The 19,605-nt window shown below is 39.4% G+C and overlaps 2 protein-coding genes and 1 long non-coding RNA gene across 3 annotated transcripts; 1 reads left to right on the top strand and 2 right to left on the bottom strand.

Moving 5' to 3' along the window:
* Positions 1-233: 233 nt before the first annotated feature.
* On the bottom strand, positions 234-3,705 carry LOC139192518 (endoglucanase 25-like). Its single transcript, XM_070814735.1, has 6 exons — positions 2,788-3,705; positions 2,244-2,551; positions 1,664-2,128; positions 1,312-1,447; positions 1,041-1,213; positions 234-895 (listed from the first exon to the last, which is right to left on the bottom strand). Exons 1-6 carry the CDS (start codon positions 3,170-3,172, stop codon positions 494-496), a joined length of 1,869 nt encoding a protein of 622 aa, XP_070670836.1. The 5' UTR covers positions 3,173-3,705; the 3' UTR covers positions 234-493.
* A 1,097-nt stretch (positions 3,706-4,802) lies between these two features.
* Positions 4,803-5,272, bottom strand: LOC114823934 (uncharacterized). Its single transcript, XR_003772040.2, has 2 exons — positions 5,225-5,272; positions 4,803-5,136 (listed from the first exon to the last, which is right to left on the bottom strand). It is a non-coding gene; the product is annotated as an uncharacterized lncRNA (long non-coding RNA).
* Positions 5,273-12,212: 6,940 nt separating this feature from the next.
* LOC139192019 (uncharacterized) lies at positions 12,213-12,695 on the top strand. The gene is made up of 2 exons (XM_070813074.1): positions 12,213-12,498; positions 12,562-12,695. Exons 1-2 carry the CDS (start codon positions 12,213-12,215, stop codon positions 12,693-12,695), a joined length of 420 nt encoding a protein of 139 aa, XP_070669175.1.
* The last annotated feature ends 6,910 nt before the right edge of the window (positions 12,696-19,605 follow it).

Genomic DNA, 19,605 nt, shown 5'->3' with positions numbered 1-19,605 from the left:
TCGTCTTATATTTCATTTTGATACCTAAATCGAAGTCTAGGGTGATCTTTTACAGTTGGCCGGAGCTGTAAAAGCTCCGACGTTCTTCTCCGATTAGCACAGTTCCAAAATATCGCAATTGTTTTGGAAATATCATGATATTTTGACGAAAACCAGATGGATACCTATTAAAATATCGGTAACGTGAAAAACCGATAATATCGGCGAAATTATCGGCATTTGAGACATTGCTGTTAACCAAATTCAAACTGTTCACTTTCCATGTTTCAAAAAATAAAGGATTTGTCTCACACATATATACTGTATATATCACAAAATTGAATCAAATAGACATTTTTATCAATTCCTCTTGACGAAGGCCAGCCCAACAATCTCTCAACGTCTGTCCAGTACTTCCTTGCGCCCATCCCCTTGATCTTCATGTTACTGAGTTACTGTTTATGTCGACAAGACCGCTTTAGCATACTTAAACAACAGTGACCGCTTTAGCATCTCATGGTTTCCAGGGTGCCGGAGGTGGTGGTGGAGTGGGGAACATTGGGGGAACCGCAGAGAAAATCGTATTTTTGTCAATTCCAACAGATTTTTCTCCCGACAAAGCAACGAGTGCTGCTACCAAACCTGCATTTCCTGCAAGAGTCGGCTCTGTGTAGTTGTAATTAGAACGAACATCACGGAAACCATCATGTTTGTCAGGACCAGCAACCATGGCCCCATCAATCGTGTTTGGGTTTGCCTTTGGAGTGTCCCTCCATTTCCACCCCCCTTTACAATTGTATTTGATTTTGTTCTTTGGAATAGATGCGCCTCTATGGTGGACATGTTTTGGGTAATGATTACCAAAGCCCACGACATAACTCATTTTTCGAGGATTTTTGCCAAGGATGTAATCAATCTGCCAAAGAGAGGGTGAAGAAAAAAAAAAGGTTATTGGCCATCAAGTCTCAACATGAGTCTTTACATGTGTGGGGAGTTCAAGGCCCATCAGCAACCTCACTGAAAAAAATTTAAAGGAAAGAAAGCAAATGAAAAATATATACCTGAGTTTTAGCAAATTCTCGCAACACGTCAGTAGAGTAGAAGTTGGGTCCACAATACCACCCAGGTGTATCAGCAGCATCAAGATAATCACTATACAATGTAGCTAAGAAGGCTGCATTGACTACATACTGAAGAGGTTGTGGCCTTCCATGATTCAACTGGATCAAGCCTCCTACAGCAGGTCAGTAAGATGTTAGATCCCATACTTGAGAACCCCAAGAGGTCAATTAAGTCCAAAACACAAAAAATTATGGAGTAAGAACCTCGTACCTTTTGTTCTGTTAAAGGTTGTAAAAACAGGCAGGTATGAGCACATGATTATGCTAGTCTGGTTGTGAAATGTCCTCAAAATTTCTTCATATGGATACCCAGGGCTCAAGAATAACCTCAAACGGCTCAGAAGCACCTAGTCAAAGAATTTCAAGATTGTGTTGGCAATAAAAAATATGAAGCAACTAAAATTGTGAAGATCATAAGACTCATAACCCGAATGTAATCTGATATTAGATAAGGACCTGATTAATGAACATAGAATTAACAGAAGATAGTTGTAAGACATGTATAAATGGATTTTAGAAATTTCACGCATCATATCAAAACATGAATTCTTCTGCTAGCGTACCTGAGCTCCAGCAAGCTTGTTGTCCCAGCTCAATACTCCATAATCAGGTCCTCCCCAGAAGGCACCAGCATGTTTAGCAAGACCCGGAGTTGTTGCAAGCTGAAGATAAGAGGAATTTCCAGTAGCATAATACATCCAAGCTCCACCCCATATGAACTCATCCCAATAACTGGTGGAATTGTAGAAGGTTGCTGCATCCGTGCTACCACCAGCACTATATCTGCCTCTCTGCTCCCTTGAAAACCTGAAGAGTGTTTTTGCACCATGAACAAGTTTCTGAGAGTATGCCTTGTTATCTTTGAAAACTATGGATGAAGCAGCTAGAGCGGCGGCCATTTCAGCAGCTAGATCAGAGCAACTATGACACTCAGACACAGGACGCTGGTAGTCAATATCCTCAGGACGCATCCAGCAATAATGATCATTAGGAGTAGTACTTCCTCCGGCAGTAGATCCTACCCCAACCTGTCAAATTAGCAAAGTACCAGATTAGGAAATTAGCAATAGGCACTGAAAAGTGAAAAATAAAAGAGAGGGCTAAGTAGTGAATGCTGCAAATATTAGGCACAGAGATGGATACCTGGGCAACAAGTCGGTCAATGGAATCGGCAGAATGGTTGAAGGTCTTCAAAAAGTAATCGGATCCCCATTTAATGATTTCTTTAACATGGGAGAGTTCCCCAGCAGCTTCATACTTAGCACTGTATTCAATGACGCTCCAGCTGAGCATGGTCATGGCGAAGGAGGCCGGGAAGTTGAACTTGATGGCATCTCCGGCATCATAAAAGCCACCGGCAAGATCTTTGAAAGTGGTGGAGGGATCATTGCCATCCTTTAAGCACGAATTACCCCTCCACGACACATTGTTATGCTTTGGGAGTTTTCCGGCTGCCAGGCCCATATATTATAGGAAATTAACATGAATGAAATAATTATTGAATGAATGGCAGACAAATTAGTGATGACAGTATCTGAGGAAGCCAAATTAACCAAAAACAAACAAACATGATCCAGATTTGATAGTTACACTTTATGTTTCTGAGGGTATTGAATGAGTCTTGAGACATGTATTTTTTGTAACAAAAGAAGCACCAACCAAAAGTAGAAGGAAAAAACAAACATACATCGCTGGGCGTTGAAGAACATTAGGGACTTGCGAAGCGCCAAAGTGTAGTTGTCGGGGGGAGGGCGGGCGTGGTGGTGACGCGGCACAGTCTTGACGATGAGCGTGATGAAGCCCGCCAGGAAGGCCGAGACCAGTAGCGTCCCGACCGTCCACACAAAGATCTTACGGCTGACGATGATGCATCCCAGATCCACATACTTCTTCTTCTTCTGCTCGCCGGAGGGGCCCAGCAGCCAGCTCTGCTGAGTCTCGTCCAGCGGCCGCGACGACAGCGCCGCCCTGTCCAGATCCTGTAGGTTCCGGCTGCGGTCGTCGTCGGTGGCAGAGTCAGCCGTGTTTATCTCCAGCGGGCCCCCCCAGGGGTCCCTGCCGTACATGCTCATAGCCGACCGACAGATGTTATTGAGTTCCACCGACACCGACACCCAAAGCAAAGCGATCAGATCCGATGAGTAATGAATGAACTGAATTCACAAAACAAACAAGCTACTTGCTTTGTCTTGCTGTTGCTGGCAATAAAAAGGAAAATGTGGACTGAGTTTGGACTTTTTCTTTTGTATTATCTATTAATTTATTCAATAATTGGGAAGGTTGAACTTGGATGGGTAACGCTGGGAGAAGCTCTTGTTCTCTTTTTTAGCCCAGAAAGAATCACAGCAGATTACAGTTGTATAGATTTCCTCATATTCTTCATACCATGTGGCTTCCAGACTTCCAGTTTTGTGATGGGATGGAATTCTTTTTCTTCCTTCCCCTAATTATTTTTCTTTTTATTTTTGTTGATTAAGTTTAAGTAATATAATCAATTTAATATTTATATTTATTTGGTTAATAACACTGACCACTCCATTGCTGCGACAACGACACCTTGTATACTTTTTCCTACCCCACGCGCCTATGCCAATTGCTAATTGCCAATTTGCCATTGACTGGCTATGATAATAATTTCATACCGAAGTGCTTTACTTTGTTTACATTTCACCACTGCTACTATTCCTTCCGTCCACCCACCCATCCACAAGTTACAAACCCAAACCCAACCAACGTTAGATTCAAATTCTTTTTCTCCACACGTCCACATTATATCATCATCTTCTTTTATTTACGTAGAAAGTCGGAAGTCGGTTTTGGTGTCACCGGCTTCGACAAAAATATTTGGATGCAAATGCCCCTCGGCCAAAAAAATTCAAACCAGCAAAACAGAATGCATAAAATTATCCAAGGGTATTTTTGTCATAAAATTATTTTTAAAGAATGAAGCCGCTGGAAAGTTTAGTTACCATCCTCTTTTCTGCTTCTTTCTTTCTGTATCTCTCTGCCTCAAATCCGGTTTCATCTCTTAAAAACCTGGGTGTTTTGTTTCTTTATGCTGTTTTCCCCAAATGAGTCGCGTCGTTTTACAGCTGTTCTTAGGGGTGTGCGCGGTGCGGTTTGGTACGGTTTCGAGTGAAACCACAACCGAAATCGAAACTTTTTGCGGTGCGGTGCGGTTTTGAAGCCAAAACCGAAATGAAACCAAACCGTTTGGTTCGGTTCGGTGCGGTTTCAAACGGTTTCGGTTTGGTTTTTGAGAAAAAAATGTACAATTTAAAATATACACATATTTATGCATAAGATGGTCTTATTTTCCTTATATATTAATTAATGAATATGCACCAAAATTGCACCAAAAACAGCAACAACACCAAAAACTGCACCAAACCTGTAGCAAAACAACACCAAGAACTGTACCAAACCTGCAGCAAAAAACTGCACTGAAACTGCAGCAAAAAACTGCACAAAAAACTGCAGCTAAATAGCACCAAAACTGCACAAAAAACAGCAGCTAAACTGCAGCAAAAATTACACCACAACTGCACCAAAACTGCACAAAAAAACTGCACAAAACTGCACCAAAAAACTGCACAAAAACGCATCACATAATTCACATCTACTAAAATTTAACTTGATTACCAATCAATCACAATAGTTTACTACAAGCCAATTGAAAAGTTAAGTTTGCCATAATACAACTAAAGTTCAAACTTCAAAGTTTCAAACAAAGTTCAATGTCAAATGCCTTATGGCATTAGTACAACCAAAAAAATAAATGGTTCATGGAATTCAATAAAATCTTGGTTTTCAACTTACTTTGCATCGTTCAAGTTTCAAACCTTTACCTTTCCTTTTCCTTTTGGACACTTATTCTTTGAAGGTTTAGGAGGCCTTTGAGCTTGTGAAGACCTTGCACTTTGTAAACGCATAAGGGGAGGCTCTTGTGAATTAGAACCTTGAGATTGCTTTGGAGCTTGTTGTGGTTCTTGATCAAGAGTAAGAGAGGCAATGCTTGAAGTCGATTTGGCCAACTCTACACAATACAAAACATAAAAAATATAATTGATGTTTAGTTGAAAAAAAAACAAAGAAAGTTCTTTTATTTCAATTGATATACTTACCGGATTCAATACTTTCATAGAACTCAATGTGGTCAATTGAAGGTGCATAAATAGGGAGGAAGGCAAAATGACGTGATACGCACCATAATTTGAAGTTCATCGGTTGAGAACGGGTTACAGTAGTGGTCCATGCATAGATATTTTCTAGAGGTACTCTAGTCAAATGATAGGAGCATATTTATGCGACTTAGTATGTTTGTTTTCATGCATTTATGTTCTTAGTTCTTAGTTATGTTAGTAGTTTAAGCCATTTTTGGGTGTTTGTAGGTTCTATGGGCCAAGGATGCAAGAAGATGCATTTTGGAGCATTTTGGAGCATTTTTGGGCCAAGATTGGATGGTGCAAACATGGAGACATGAGGATGGACGAATTTGAAGTCAAATGAGGCTAGGAACATGCTAAAAATGTGGTGAAACAAATACAAAGTGCAAGAAGGGATAGGTTTCTAGAAGGATTAGCCAAAACTTCACTCAAAAACCTCAATGCCGTGGCTTTTACTTCAAAGCAACCAGAAATTTGAGTGGATGATGCAATGCTTAACTCACCATGACATGTGAGTGGATGATGCAATGCTTAACTCACCATGACATGTGAGTGGATGATGCAATGCTTAGCTCACCATGACATGTGAGTGGATGACTCAAAACCTACCCCAACAACAATTCTCCACCATTGCCGTGAGTTTACCTACCCATTCCACCAGAAATTTGTGCTTAAACAAGTCCATCCTCTCCCTATAAATACCATGCAGCAACCTCATTCAATTGATCCAGAAATTAACCATTCTCCAAGCCTTTCCTTGCCTCTCCTACATATCTAAACCCCTTCCCATCCATTCCTCCAAATAACCAACCCTTCAACATCATTCCAACCTTGTTGTTGCGGCAAGGAGAAGGAGAAAAGTCCTTGGACGCGCTTGCTATCCAACATGGATCGTTGGAACGTTTAGGTGCTTTCTTCCCTTTGTTTTTCAATGGTTAAATTTGTTTATCTTTGTTTTGTAATAATGAGGAACTAAACCCCCCTTGGCTAGGGGGGATTCGAAACCATGTTAATGCTTGCAATATGATTTGATTACTTTTAATTGCGTTTCATAAGTTATGAATTCGATTTACTTATCTATTTGATTGATAACATGTTTATGTATGTTGATTAGGGATGCATACTTAGTTTGCATGCATAAATATGATGCTAGAGTATAAGGGAATTTCACCTAATCGTTATGAACTTATATTCATAAGTAGTAAAAGTCGCTAGTCACGATTGTGTTAAGTAAATCCTTGGCAAGAGTAACATGCGTATTCCATAGTTATGAATGCCTCGTCAATACTTATGATTTCCATTGAACTTAATGATCTTTGATATGTGTCTCTATCATGCGTATTCCATAGTTAGGGTCCTTGATAAGAATAATTTGGTTGTAATGCGTATTCCATTCAATTCAATGAACCTAAGGAAATCTGAGAATTAATTTATGCAATTCATGGTTAATTTGGGGCGTTGAGAATTAATAAGTTATTGAAATGCAATTGGAAATCATTTTGTATGCAAGCAAGACATGTGTGGAGAAGAACCCCTTAGCTAGCCTTCCATTATCCATTCAACCCAAATTTGTTTAAAATCTATTTAAGTTTTTAGTTTATTCGTTTTTACTTTCAACTTCACCAAACTCAAATCCCTCTTTTACTTTCTTGTTTTAAAATCTTTTGTTTACATTTTTAACTTTGTTTCTTTTTGTTTTTGAGTCAGTTTAGAGGTTTTAGCAAGCCCTCCTAATCCCCGGTTTAGAACGATCCCTACTTACATACTTTGCTACAATTGTCAAAAAGAGGGTTTAATTTGTGTGTCAAGTAATTCTCACATCAAATTTTGGCGCCGTTGCCGGGGATTAGCAACTTTGCTAAATCCCCATTGTTTTTTTTTTATTTCTTTTATGTGTGTTTTAATTTTAGTTTTAATTTTATTTGATTTTATTTATTTCAGGTACTAGTTTATGACTCGTAGTTCTCAACCAGTTCGTGCACATATATCGGAGTTTGACGACAATTTTGAACGAACTTTGAGAAGAAAAAGGAAAGTACCAGAACCTAGTCCACCTAGTTCTAGTTCTGAATCCGAATTTGAAGAAAAGGAGGAGGCAGAAAAAGACATGGAGGTGGACAATCGAACAATCAAAGAACTTTCAGCTTCGGGATTGGACAATGCCACACCTCTATGCATCCAATACCCCGCAGCAGCCCGAGGAAAGACAGAAGAATTTGAATTGAAGTCAAGCTTGTTACACCATATTCCGAAGTACCATGGGTTGTCCATGGAAGATCCTAACAAACACTTGAAAGAATTCGAGGTGGTGTGTTCGAGCATGACCCCCTTCAATGTCGATGGGAGTATTTTGAAGATGAAAGCCTTCCCTTTTTCTCTCTTGGAAAAGGCGAAGGATTGGTTGTACGAATTGGCGCCCGGAACCGTCACATCATGGGAAAGCATGAAACGGGCCTTCTTGGAGAAGTTTTTCCCAACTTCTCGAGTCATCCTCCTACGAAAAAGGATAAGTGGAATTCAACAAGAGGAAGGTGAATCTTTTCCTACTTATTATGAACGTTTTAAATCTCTTGTTGCTTCTTGTCCACAACATCAGATGAAGGAGGAACTTCTTTTGCAATACTTCTACGAGGGGCTACTACCTATCGAACGTCAAATGCTAGATGCCTCGGCGGGAGGAGCCTTGGTGGACAAGACCCCCACGGCAGCAAAGACTTTAATTTCCAACCGTGCGTTGAATGCTCAACAATACGAAGGCGTTGGACAAAGGAGTAACCCACGACCACATCAAGTCAATGAGGTAAGTGCCATAACCGAACTTCAAAATCAAATGGCTAACCTTACTATTTTGCTTTCTCAGGTAGTGGAAGGTCCAAAAGTGCAAAACGTGGCAGCTTGTGGCGTGTGTTCCATGCAAGGCCACCTTACGGACAAGTGCCCACAGTTGATAGAAAACGGAGGGTGGGAGACCCTCAATGCCGTGGGATTTGGCAACCAATACCAACCAAGGAATGACCCATTTTCCAATACTTACAATCCCGGTTGGCGTGATCATCCAAATTTCAAATGGCGAGAACCCCAACAAAGCCAACAACAAAGCGGATTTAGGCAACAACCCCCGGGTTTCTATCAAAAGCCGTTTGCACCAACTCAACCCCAAGCACAACCTGCCCAAAAATCAGGTTCGTCTATTGATAATGATCAAATTTTTAATTTACTAACTTATATGGCGCAGGGAATGCAAAATAGGGACAAAAAGGTGGACGAGTTGGAGAAACAAGTAGGGCAAATTGCCGAGTTCATGGGGCAGTTTCGAGAGCAAGGCAGGTTGCCTAGCTCAACCATTGCAAATCCAAAAGGAGGCTTTGAATCTGCCAAGGCAATCATGTTAAGAAGCGGGAAACAAGTTGGAACAGCCCCACCACCATCCAAATCAGCCCCAAACAAGGTGGAGGAAGTGATAATTGAAGAGGAGGAACAAGGGTTGGCCACGGCAAGGAAAGAGGTTCCTTTGCCGCAAGTCTCCATGGCTCCTAAGCCATCCAATCTGCCAAATAAAGGTACAACCGTGTCCAATTCCATTCCTACTAATGATTTTCCTTTGAATGTCCCCTTTCCTAGTAGGTTCAAGCAAACAAAGAAAGAAGAAGCTGAAAAGGACATTCTAGAGACGTTCCGGAAAGTGCAAGTCAATATACCTCTCCTTGACGCAATTAAGCAAGTACCTAGGTACGCCAAGTTTTTGAAGGAACTATGTACAACAAGAAAGAGAATTTCAAACAAAGAGGTTGTCCAGGTAAGTGAGAATGTTTCCGCTGTTTTGCAAAGAAAATTACCTCCTAAATGCAAAGATCCAGGAAGTTTTACAATTCCATGTGTTATAGGCAATACCAAATTTGAACATGCTATGTTAGATCTAGGAGCCTCAATTAACGTCATGCCATACTCAATTTATGCATCAATGAACTTAGGAGAACTTAAAAACGATGGTGTTATAATTCAATTGGCCGATCGTTCTAATGCATATCCGAAAGGAGTTTTGGAGGATGTATTGGTGCAGGTGGATAACTTGATATTTCCAGCAGATTTCTACGTTTTAGAGATGGAGGACTCACCAAATGTCACCCCATTGCCAATTCTACTTGGGAGGCCATTCATGAAAACAGCACGCACCAAGATCGATGTGTTCAAAGGGACGTTGACAATGGAATTTGATGGGGAGATTATTAACTTTAACATTTCTGAAGCTATGAAATTTCCTAAAGATGATCATTCTTGTTTTTCTATTGATATATTGGATGAATTGGCGCAGGATTATCTTGATATGTTGGAAGACGATCCACTCGAAACGACAATTGCACAAGGATTTGGCATAAAACCCAACATGGCCGTACCAAATGATGAACATGCCGAGGTTGTGGCTGCCTTGGAATCATTGCCAAAACATCATGGTAAGCCGTCTAACCCAATTCCAATTCCTGTTTCCACTAATACGTTGTTACCTTCTGTGATTCAGGCCCCCGTTCTTGAGCTTAAACCGTTGCCGGATCATTTAAAGTATGCATTCTTGGGAGAGGAAGAAACGTTGCCCATCATTGTCTCTTCATCACTCACGACATTAGAGGAAGAAAAGTTGATCCGGGTGTTGAAAGAGCACAAAACAGCCATCGGATGGACATTGGCCGATATTAAGGGAATTAGCCCTACAACGTGCATGCATCGCATCTTTCTAGAGGAAGGGGCTAAACCAACTCGAGAGGCTCAACGCCGACTCAACCCTCCAATGATGGAAGTCGTGAAAAAGGAGATTATAAAGCTTCTCGATTGTGGGGTGATTTATCCAATTTCGGATAGCCGTTGGGTCTCACCGATTCAAGTTGTCCCAAAGAAGTCCGGAGTCACTGTGGTGAAGAATGCCGAGGATGAGCTTGTACCAACCCGTATTCAAACAGGTTGGAGAGTATGCATTGATTATAGGAAGCTCAACAACACCACAAGGAAGGACCACTTTCCACTACCATTCATCGATCAAATGCTAGAAAGGTTAGCCGGTCATTCTTTTTATTGTTTTCTTGACGGTTATTCGGGATATAATCAAATTGTCATAGCTCCGGAAGACCAAGAAAAGACCACCTTCACGTGCCCATTTGGTACTTTTGCTTACCGCCGCATGCCATTCGGTTTATGTAATGCACCGGCCACGTTCCAACGATGCATGGTAAGTATTTTTTCAGATTTTATTGAGAAGATTATTGAGGTATTCATGGATGATTTTAGTGTCTTTGGCGATTCGTTTGATGGTTGCTTGGAAAATCTCACATTAATCTTAAAAAGATGCATGGAAACTAACCTCGTTTTAAATTGGGAAAAGTGTCACTTTATGGTAAAACAAGGCATAGTTTTAGGGCATATTATCTCTGAAAACGGCATTGAGGTGGATAAATCCAAAATAGATCTAGTACGTCATTTACCCTCTCCGACTTCGGTTAGAGAGGTTCGTTCGTTTCTTGGTCATGCAGGATTTTATCGTAGGGTTATCAAAGATTTTTCGAAGATAGCACAACCTCTTTGCCGTCTCCTACAAAAAGAAGTGGCGTTTGAATTCACCAAGGAGTGCACGGCATCATTAAATCAACTTAAGGAGTTGTTAACCACGGCACCCATCATTGTTCCACCAGATTGGAGCCTACCTTTCGAGCTTATGTGCGATGCGTCCGACTACGCTTTAGGGGCTATTTTGGGACAAAGGAAGGACAAAAAGCCACACGTCATCTACTATGCCTCACGGACGTTGAATGATGCACAATTGAACTATTCCACTACAGAAAAAGAACTTCTTGCCGTTGTTTTTGCTTTAGATAAGTTTAGATCATATCTAATTAGTACTAAAGTAATTGTTTTCACTGACCATGCAGCATTGAAGTACTTGCTCACCAAAAAGGAGGCCAAGCCACAGCTAATTCGGTGGATGTTGCTACTTCAAGAGTTCGACATAGAGATTCGTGACAAGAAGGGAAGTGAGAACGTAGTGGCTGACCACTTGAGCCGAATGGTGCATAATGAGGAGGCTTTGCCGATTTTGGAGACATTCCCCGATGAACAATTGATGTCCATAAAGGTTAGTGAGCCTTGGTATGCTGATTTGGTGAACTTTTTGGTGACAAAACGAATTCCAAGCACTTACACTAGGCACCAACGTGATAAACTTAGGCATGATGCACGGTTTTATGTGTGGGATGATCCATATTTGTGGAAATTTTGCCCGGATCAAATTGTTCGTCGTTGTGTGCTTGATTCTGAATTTCGTTCAATTTTAAGTTTTTGTCACACATATGCATGTGGTGGGCACTTTGGCACACAAAGAACTGCCCTTAAGGTATTACAATGTGGATTTTATTGGCCTAGTATTTTTAAGGATGCTAGAACGTTTTGCTTAACATGTGATAAATGCCAACGAATGGGTAACATTGGTGCTAGGGACCAAATGCCGCAGGTTTCTATCCTAAATGTTGAAATTTTCGATGTTTGGGGTATTGATTTCATGGGTCCCTTTCCTTCTTCGTATGGTTTTATATATATTTTGCTTGCGGTTGATTATGTGTCAAAGTGGGTGAAAGCAAAGGCCACCCGGACTAATGATTCTAAAGTGGTTGCAGATTTTATTAGAACTAACATTTTTGCAAGGTTTGGCATGCCACGAGTGATCATTAGTGATGGAGGGTCACACTTTTGCAACCGGACCATTGAGGCGTTATTGAGGAAATACAATGTCAATCATAAGGTTTCTACGCCTTATCATCCTCAAACTAATGGCCAAGCCGAGGTTTCCAACCGTGAGATCAAGCAAATCCTAGAGAAGACCGTTGGGCCAACAAGGAAGGATTGGAGTTTACGGTTAGATGATGCACCTTGGGCGTATCGTACGGCGTACAAGACACCCATTGGAATGTCCCCCTTTCGGCTTGTCTATGGCAAACCGTGCCATCTCCCCGTTGAGTTGGAGCACAAAGCTCATTGGGCCGTCAAGAAGTTTAACATGAACCTCGATGAAGCGGGAAGTCACTGGAAGTTCCAATTGAATGAGCTTGATGAGATACGGCACGAGGCATACGAGAACGCAAGCATTTACAAGGAAAAGACCAAGGCGTTCCATGATAAGATGATTAGAGGCAAAACGTTCGCAATTGGGCAGAAAGTGCTATTGTTCAATTCCCGTTTACGTTTGTTTCCCGGTAAGTTACGTTCCAAGTGGATTGGACCGTTTGTTATTACTAATGTTTTTGTTCATGGTGCAGTCCAAATCCAAAGCTTGAAAACGGGACAAGAATTCAAGGTGAACGGGCATCGTTTGAAGCCCTATTATGACACCTTTGTGGAGCATGCCGTGGATGACATACCCTTGAATGCCGTGGGCCCTAGTAAGGAGTGAATGAGGTCTTCGTCCGGCTGTACGACGTTAAAACAAGCGCTACTTGGGAGGCAACCCATGCATTCAACAAAGGAGGACATAGAGAGCACTCCAATTCCAGATTTGCGTTCCTAAACCCTTCTCTTTGTTGTTGTTTTCATTTATGCCATGTTAAATTGCTTAGTTGCTATTTTGTTTGTTTGTTTGTTATTTGTGTTAGTCTATGCTTGAAACATTGAGGACAATGTTTGATTTAAGTGTGGAGGGGGTAACCAAAGTGTTTTGATGCAAATTTGTAGGGTTTTCTCACTCATAATTTCTAATGTTGTTTTTCACTGTTTTTAAGCATTTTTAAGTTGTTTTGGTATGTTTTAGTGTGTTTTAAGTCAAAAGTCCGAAAATCCCATAAAAATTTGAAAAATTGTTTTTAAAAAAAAAAAAAAAAACCCCAAAAAGAGTTGTTTTTGTGTGTTTGTTTATGTCTTAGGGTACCTTCCAACACAATGATGAGGATTCGGTTTTTAATTGCATGACTGTTAAAGAAAGTTATAAACATGGATGGAAGTTTGATATGCTCTTGATTTATGCTTGGTTATAGTTATAGTTTACGAATTCACATGTAATCACAAAGAAAAAAATCAGTTTTTGTAACATGCTTGAAGGAAGGAACTCAAACTAACACTACAACCTTGAGAGACTTGAGCCTAATACGTTCTTTGGAGAGTTATTAATCTGTGCATTTTTTGTTTTCTAAAGTCGTTGCATGATCTCATCATTCTTTGCTTGGTTGCTACTTAGAAGGCGTTTCATCATTTAAGTTCCAAATACTAGAACTTATGCCCGTTCCATTCAAAGCATGACATTGATTTGCATAACACATATTCAAGATGAAGTTGTGTAGTGAACTAGAGCCAAAAAGCTTATCCCGTGCATATTTGTTTAAGTTTAACCCCGTTGAGCCTTGTTTAGCCTGTTTTCTTTGTTAAACCACATTTCCCTTACCTAGCCTAGATTAGGACTATCCATACCCTTGTTTTTAAAGCATAATGAAGCATGACTTAAAATGAATTCCTTTTGATTGTCCTTATGCAGAAAACAAGTGTGGGGGAATGAGATTTTTGTGTTTAGTGTGCCAAAAGAAAGTAATAAGGCACGGGTTAGAAAAGAAAAAAAAAAAGAATAGAAAAAGTGTTGAAAAGAAAAGAAAAAGAGTTTGAAATAAGTGAGGAAAGGCTCACAAGTGTTGTTTGTTGTAGAAAGGGTCCAAAAAGTTGAAATCGGCCCTAAAAAGTTGAATGAATAACCCCATTGTGTTTAAAGTTAGTTGCTGCATTCAAAGGGAATTCTAAGCATCAATTTCATTACTTTGCTTATTATGCTTTAAAAACGTTTGTTTCCTTACCTTTCATTGTTAGCCAATCACCCCTAACCCCGTTACAACCCTTAACTTCAATCTTGAGTGTTATGTGTTTCAATATGTGGAGTTTGGGATTGGTACGAGCATATGGTGTCCCTGGTTCTCGCATCTAAGTAGTAGCATTCCAGTCATGAGATCATATCTATACATGCTTAATAACTCCAGAAATTGCTTTCTTTGCTATAAACATATGTGAGTGTTCGTTTTCATGTTTACATCAATCTTCTCACATACACCTAGTGTAGGGTGTGTAGTCAGAAAATCGGAGTGAAAATAAGAGTGTATCTTGTAAGGAATTGAGCAGATTCTCTAAGGCATGTTACTACATTCAAAACATAGTTTTAATTGGTTATATGTGAACTAGTATGTGGTGACTATAATTAAGTATGTGCTCAAGGGTGGGGAAGGCCAAAATATGTGGTTATGATGATCTTTTGCATGTCATGTTGCATTGAAAATCCCTAAGGTAAATATTGGAAGGTTCAGGTTTTGTTTTGTTCTTATGTTTTGTTTCTTTGTTTTGCTCGAGGACTAGCAAAAGCGAAGTGTGGGGGAATTTGATAGGAGCATATTTATGCGACTTAGTATGTTTGTTTTCGTGCATTTATGTTCTTAGTTCTTAGTTATGTTAGTAGTTTAAGCCATTTTTGGGTGTTTGTAGGTTCTATGGGCCAAGGATGCAAGAAGATGCATTTTGGAGCATTTTGGAGCATTTTTGGGCCAAGATTGGATGGTGCAAACATGGAGACATGAGGATGGACGAATTTAAGTCAAATGAGGCTAGGAACATGCTAAAAATGTGGTGAAACAAATACAAAGTGCAAGAAGGGATAGGTTTCTAGAAGGATTGGCCAAAACTTCACTCAAAAACCTCAATGCCGTGGCTTTTACTTCAAAGCAACCAGAAATTTGAGTGGATGATGCAATGCTTAACTCACCATGACATGTGAGTGGATGATGCAATGCTTAGCTCACCATGACATGTGAGTGGATGACTCAAAACCTACCCCAACAACAATTCTCCACCATTGCCGTGAGTTTACCTACCCATTCCACCAGAAATTTGTGCTTAAACAAGTCCATCCTCTCCCTATAAATACCATGCAGCAACCTCATTCAATTGATCCAGAAATTAACCATTCTCCAAGCCTTTCCTTGCCTCTCCTACATATCTAAACCCCTTCCCATCCATTCCTCCAAATAACCAACCCTTCAACATCATTCCAACCTTGTTGTTGCGGCAAGGAGAAGGAGAAAAGTCCTTGGACGCGCTTGCTATCCAACATGGATCGTTGGAACGTTTAGGTGTTTTCTTCCCTTTGTTTTTCAATGGTTAAATTTGTTTATCTTTGTTTTGTAATAATGAGGAACTAAACCCCCCTTGGCTAGGGGGGATTCGAAACCATGTTAATGCTTGCAATATGATTTGATTACTTTTAATTGCGTTTCATAAGTTATGAATTCGATTTACTTATCTATTTGATTGATAACATGTTTATGTATGTTGATTAGGGATGCATACTTAGTTTGCATGCATAAATATGATGCTAGAGTATAAGGGAATTTCACCTAATCGTTATGAACTTATATTCATAAGTAGTAAAAGTCGTTAGTCACGATTGTGTTAAGTAAATCCTTGGCAAGAGTAACATGCGTATTCCATAGTTATGAATGCCTCGTCAATACTTATGATTTCCATTGAACTTAATGATCTTTGATATGTGTCTCTATCATGCGTATTCCATAGTTAGGGTCCTTGATAAGAATAATTTGGTTGTAATGCGTATTCCATTCAATTCAATGAACCTAAGGAAATCTGAGAATTAATTTATGCAATTCATGGTTAATTTGGGGCGTTGAGAATTAATAAGTTATTGAAATGCAATTGGAAATCATTTTGTATGCAAGCAAGACATGTGTGGAGAAGAACCCCTTAGCTAGCCTTCCATTATCCATTCAACCCAAATTTGTTTAAAATCTATTTAAGTTTTTAGTTTATTCGTTTTTACTTTCAACTTCACCAAACTCAAATCCCCCTTTTACTTTCTTGTTTTAAAATCTTTTGTTTACATTTTTAACTTTGTTTCTTTTTGTTTTTGAGTCAGTTTAGAGGTTTTAGCAAGCCCTCCTAATCCCCGGTTTAGAACGATCCCTACTTACATACTTTGCTACAATTGTCAAAAAGAGGGTTTAATTTGTGTGTCAAGTAATTCTCACATCATCAAACTGTCAACAAACAATCATTTCATTAGTAAATGCGGACTGCTGAAGTTGGGCTGAAAATGATAAGATAGTTTACTAATGATGATAAAAGGGAGACTTAAATATTGACAAATAAGTGAATGGTGCAGTGAAGACATAGAATAATGTTATATGGATGATAAAACAAACCATAGAATAATGTTGTATGGGTGATATCAAACAAAAGCAAACGTGCCTAACATTTGAATTCATCTAATAGTATAACAGTCTGACATTTGAACAAACCTGCCTAACATTCGAATTAATCTAACAACATTCGAATTAATTACTAATATCCCAAACCTGAGTTTTTCGAAATTGAAGATTGCTTGCTTAGATTAATAATTACTCCACTGAGTGTGTCGACTTCAACATGTAGATTAGTAATTTTTTGCCAAACCCAAACCTGCCTAACATTCGAATTAATCTACAACATATATGAAATTGAAGACAGAGGATGAGAAATAAGTGAATGGTGCAGTGCAGACATAGAATAATGTTATATGGATGATAAAACAAACCATAGAATAATGTTGTATGGGTGATATCAAACAAAAGCAAACGTGCCTAACATTTGAATTAATCTAATAGTATAACAGTCTGACATTTGAACAAACCTGCCTAACATTCGAATTAATCTAACAACATTCGAATTAATTACTAATATCCCAAACCTGAGTTTTTCGAAATTGAAGACTGCTTGCTTAGATTAATAATTACTCCACTGAGTGTGTCGACTTTAACATGTAGATTAGTAATTTTTTGCCAAACCCAAACCTGCCTAACATTCGAATTAATCTACAACATATATGAAATTGAAGACAGAGGATGAGAAATTTTTACCTCTGGGTGTGTCGACTCCAAGATTGGAGGCAAGGCAGAGATGAAAGCAAGCCGCAAAAGCAGTTGCAGAAGTAGAAGCAGTTGCTCGCAGGCAGGCAGAAGCAGTCGCTCGCAGGCAGGCAGGCAGAAGCAGATGCAAGCAGGCAGTCAGGACTCCGGTGACCAGGTCGCAAAGGCAGATGCGGAGATGCAAGGAGGCGGCGCAGAAGCAGTCACTAAAAGTGCAAACCCACTCGGTGCAAACCCAGAACCGCAAAACTAAATGTATAATAAGTATAACCTAGTTGAATGAACTAAATAAAAATAAAAAAGTGCGGTTTCGGTTTCGGTGCGGTTTTGAAAACCCAAAACCGAAACCAAACCGTTTTGTGTGCCGCGGTTCGGTTTTGAAACCGAAACCGTTTCAAAACCGCAAAACCAAACCGTTTGGTGCGGTTTGATTCGATTCGTGTTTCGGTTTCGGTTTTCGGTTCCAAGTGCCCACCCCTAGCTGTTCTTTCTGCTTCTTTCGTAGCCGTTTGCTCTCTCTTCTCTCTTCACCTCTGTTGGTCTCAAAGTGGATAGTTTGCAGTGAGTTCTTCTAATCTTGCATCTACAACTTTTTTATGCAGCTTAATTTCAAGGATTAATTACTGAAATTTTGATGAAACCCTAATTGCAGTTGTACTATAATTTTGTCAGGGTTTAGGGTTTAGATTGTTTGGTTAAAGATTGGATATTTTTACATGTTCAGTTTGCACTGCTTCTCTCTCTGCATCGATCATCTATCGTGTGAAGAGTTTCAAATGCAGATTTGCAGTTTGTTCTCAAATCCTTTATCACCGGAAGCAGTATGTCTGTAATATAAGTTTGATTAGCTAATTGAATTTGGAAAACTTAGATCACTTTTTGATTAACTAATTGAATTTGGAAAACTTATCACTTTTCTATTTTGTGACCGTCAATTTAGTTTTATTGTATCACACAATTCTTCTATCACTAATCGCCTTACATAATATGATTAAGGGAGAACATGACATGCTTCATGCTTTCAATAGTCTTTGTATCAGACATCAACAGGAGAAACCCTATTCTCACTTGCCTTTGGTACAGAGGCAGTTGTCCCAATTGAGCTTGAGCAAGCAACGTTCCGAGTCCAGAACTACGTGCAAAGCGAAAACGACAAACAACTTACCCTCAACTTACATCTAGTCGAGGAACACAGAAACCAGACTCACTTGAGGAATGTTGCCTACAAGCAGCACATCTCCAACTACTATGACTCAAGGGTCAAACCTCGTTCTTTCAAAGTGAGGGACTAGGTATTGAAGAAAAGATTACTCTGCGACAAAGTCTCGAGTGAAGGAACACTTAGTCCAAATTGGGATGGACCATTTGAAGTTGTTGGCATCAGTCGCCCTGGCTCTTACAAACTTAAAAGCTCCAATGGCAAGACCCTTGGCCATCCATGGAACGCTGATCACTTGAAATACTATTACAAGTAAACTGATGGGAAAATTAACTTAACACACAAATTAAACCCTCTTGTTGTCAAATTGTAGTATAAATGCAAATAGGGATCGTTCTAAACCGGAGATTAAGAGGGCTTGCTAAAACCTCTAAACTGACTTAAAAACATATAAACAAAGTTAAAAACACTAAACTAGACTCAAAGAACTTAAAACAAACTCAAAGGACTCAAAACAAGCTAAAAACGCTCAAATCTGCTTAAAAACACAAACTGGGCAGATTTGGACTCTAACACACTTTTGGGACACCTAGAAACACAAATCAAAACAGATTTTGACTAATAAAACACTTTAAAGTAAAGGGGGTTTTGGTTTTGAAGAATTTGAAAACAAAACAAGTAAATTAAATAACTAATGAAATCTGCACGAATTTGAGTAAATTGAATGGATGGAAGGCTAGCTAGGAGGTTCTTCTCCACACATGACATACTTGCACATAAACCAATTTTCAGTTGTTCTTTCGATCAATCATGAAACTCAATACCCCAGGTTAATTAAGTCCGCTTAAATTAACCTTTAAGTTCTCCTTAAGTTATTGAATTGGATGGGAAAACGCATACAACAATTCAAGCATTCTTCAAAAGTTCTTTACGTGAACAACACAATAAAGATACAATCAAAGATCATTAAGCATTATGAAAACTATAAGTATTGACAAGGCATTCGTTACTATGATGAGCATGAAACTCCTGCCAAGAATTTATTTAACGTGATCGTTTATAAGCGACCTTCACTACTTGTGAATATAAGTTTGTAACTATTAGGTGAAACTCCCTTATACTCTAGCATCATATTCATGCATGCAAACTAAGTGTGCACTCTTAATAAACATACATGAATAAGTTAGCAATCAAGCAGTTAAACAAATTGAATTCACAACTTATGAAATCATAACTGAAGGTAATCAAATCATATTGCAAGC

The sequence above is a fragment of the Malus domestica genome, chromosome 15, assembly GCF_042453785.1.
Source record: "Malus domestica chromosome 15, GDT2T_hap1".
NCBI lineage: Eukaryota > Viridiplantae > Streptophyta > Magnoliopsida > Rosales > Rosaceae > Malus > Malus domestica.
This window is presented reverse-complemented; position numbering and strand designations above follow the sequence as displayed.

Coding starts and splice junctions, on each gene's coding strand:
- LOC139192019 (XM_070813074.1), top strand. CDS start 12,213: ATGTCCCCCTTTCGGCTTGTCTATGGCAAACCGTGCCATCTCCCCGTT. Junction 12,499..12,561: donor CCGTTTACGTTTGTTTCCCG/GTAAGTTACGTT, acceptor TTCATGGTGCAG/TCCAAATCCAAAGCTTGAAA.
- LOC139192518 (XM_070814735.1), bottom strand. CDS start 3,172: ATGAGCATGTACGGCAGGGACCCCTGGGGGGGCCCGCTGGAGATAAAC. Junction 1,448..1,663: donor ACAAGCTTGCTGGAGCTCAG/GTACGCTAGCAG, acceptor TTCTTTGACTAG/GTGCTTCTGAGCCGTTTGAG. Junction 1,214..1,311: donor AACCTTTAACAGAACAAAAG/GTACGAGGTTCT, acceptor GACCTGCTGTAG/GAGGCTTGATCCAGTTGAAT.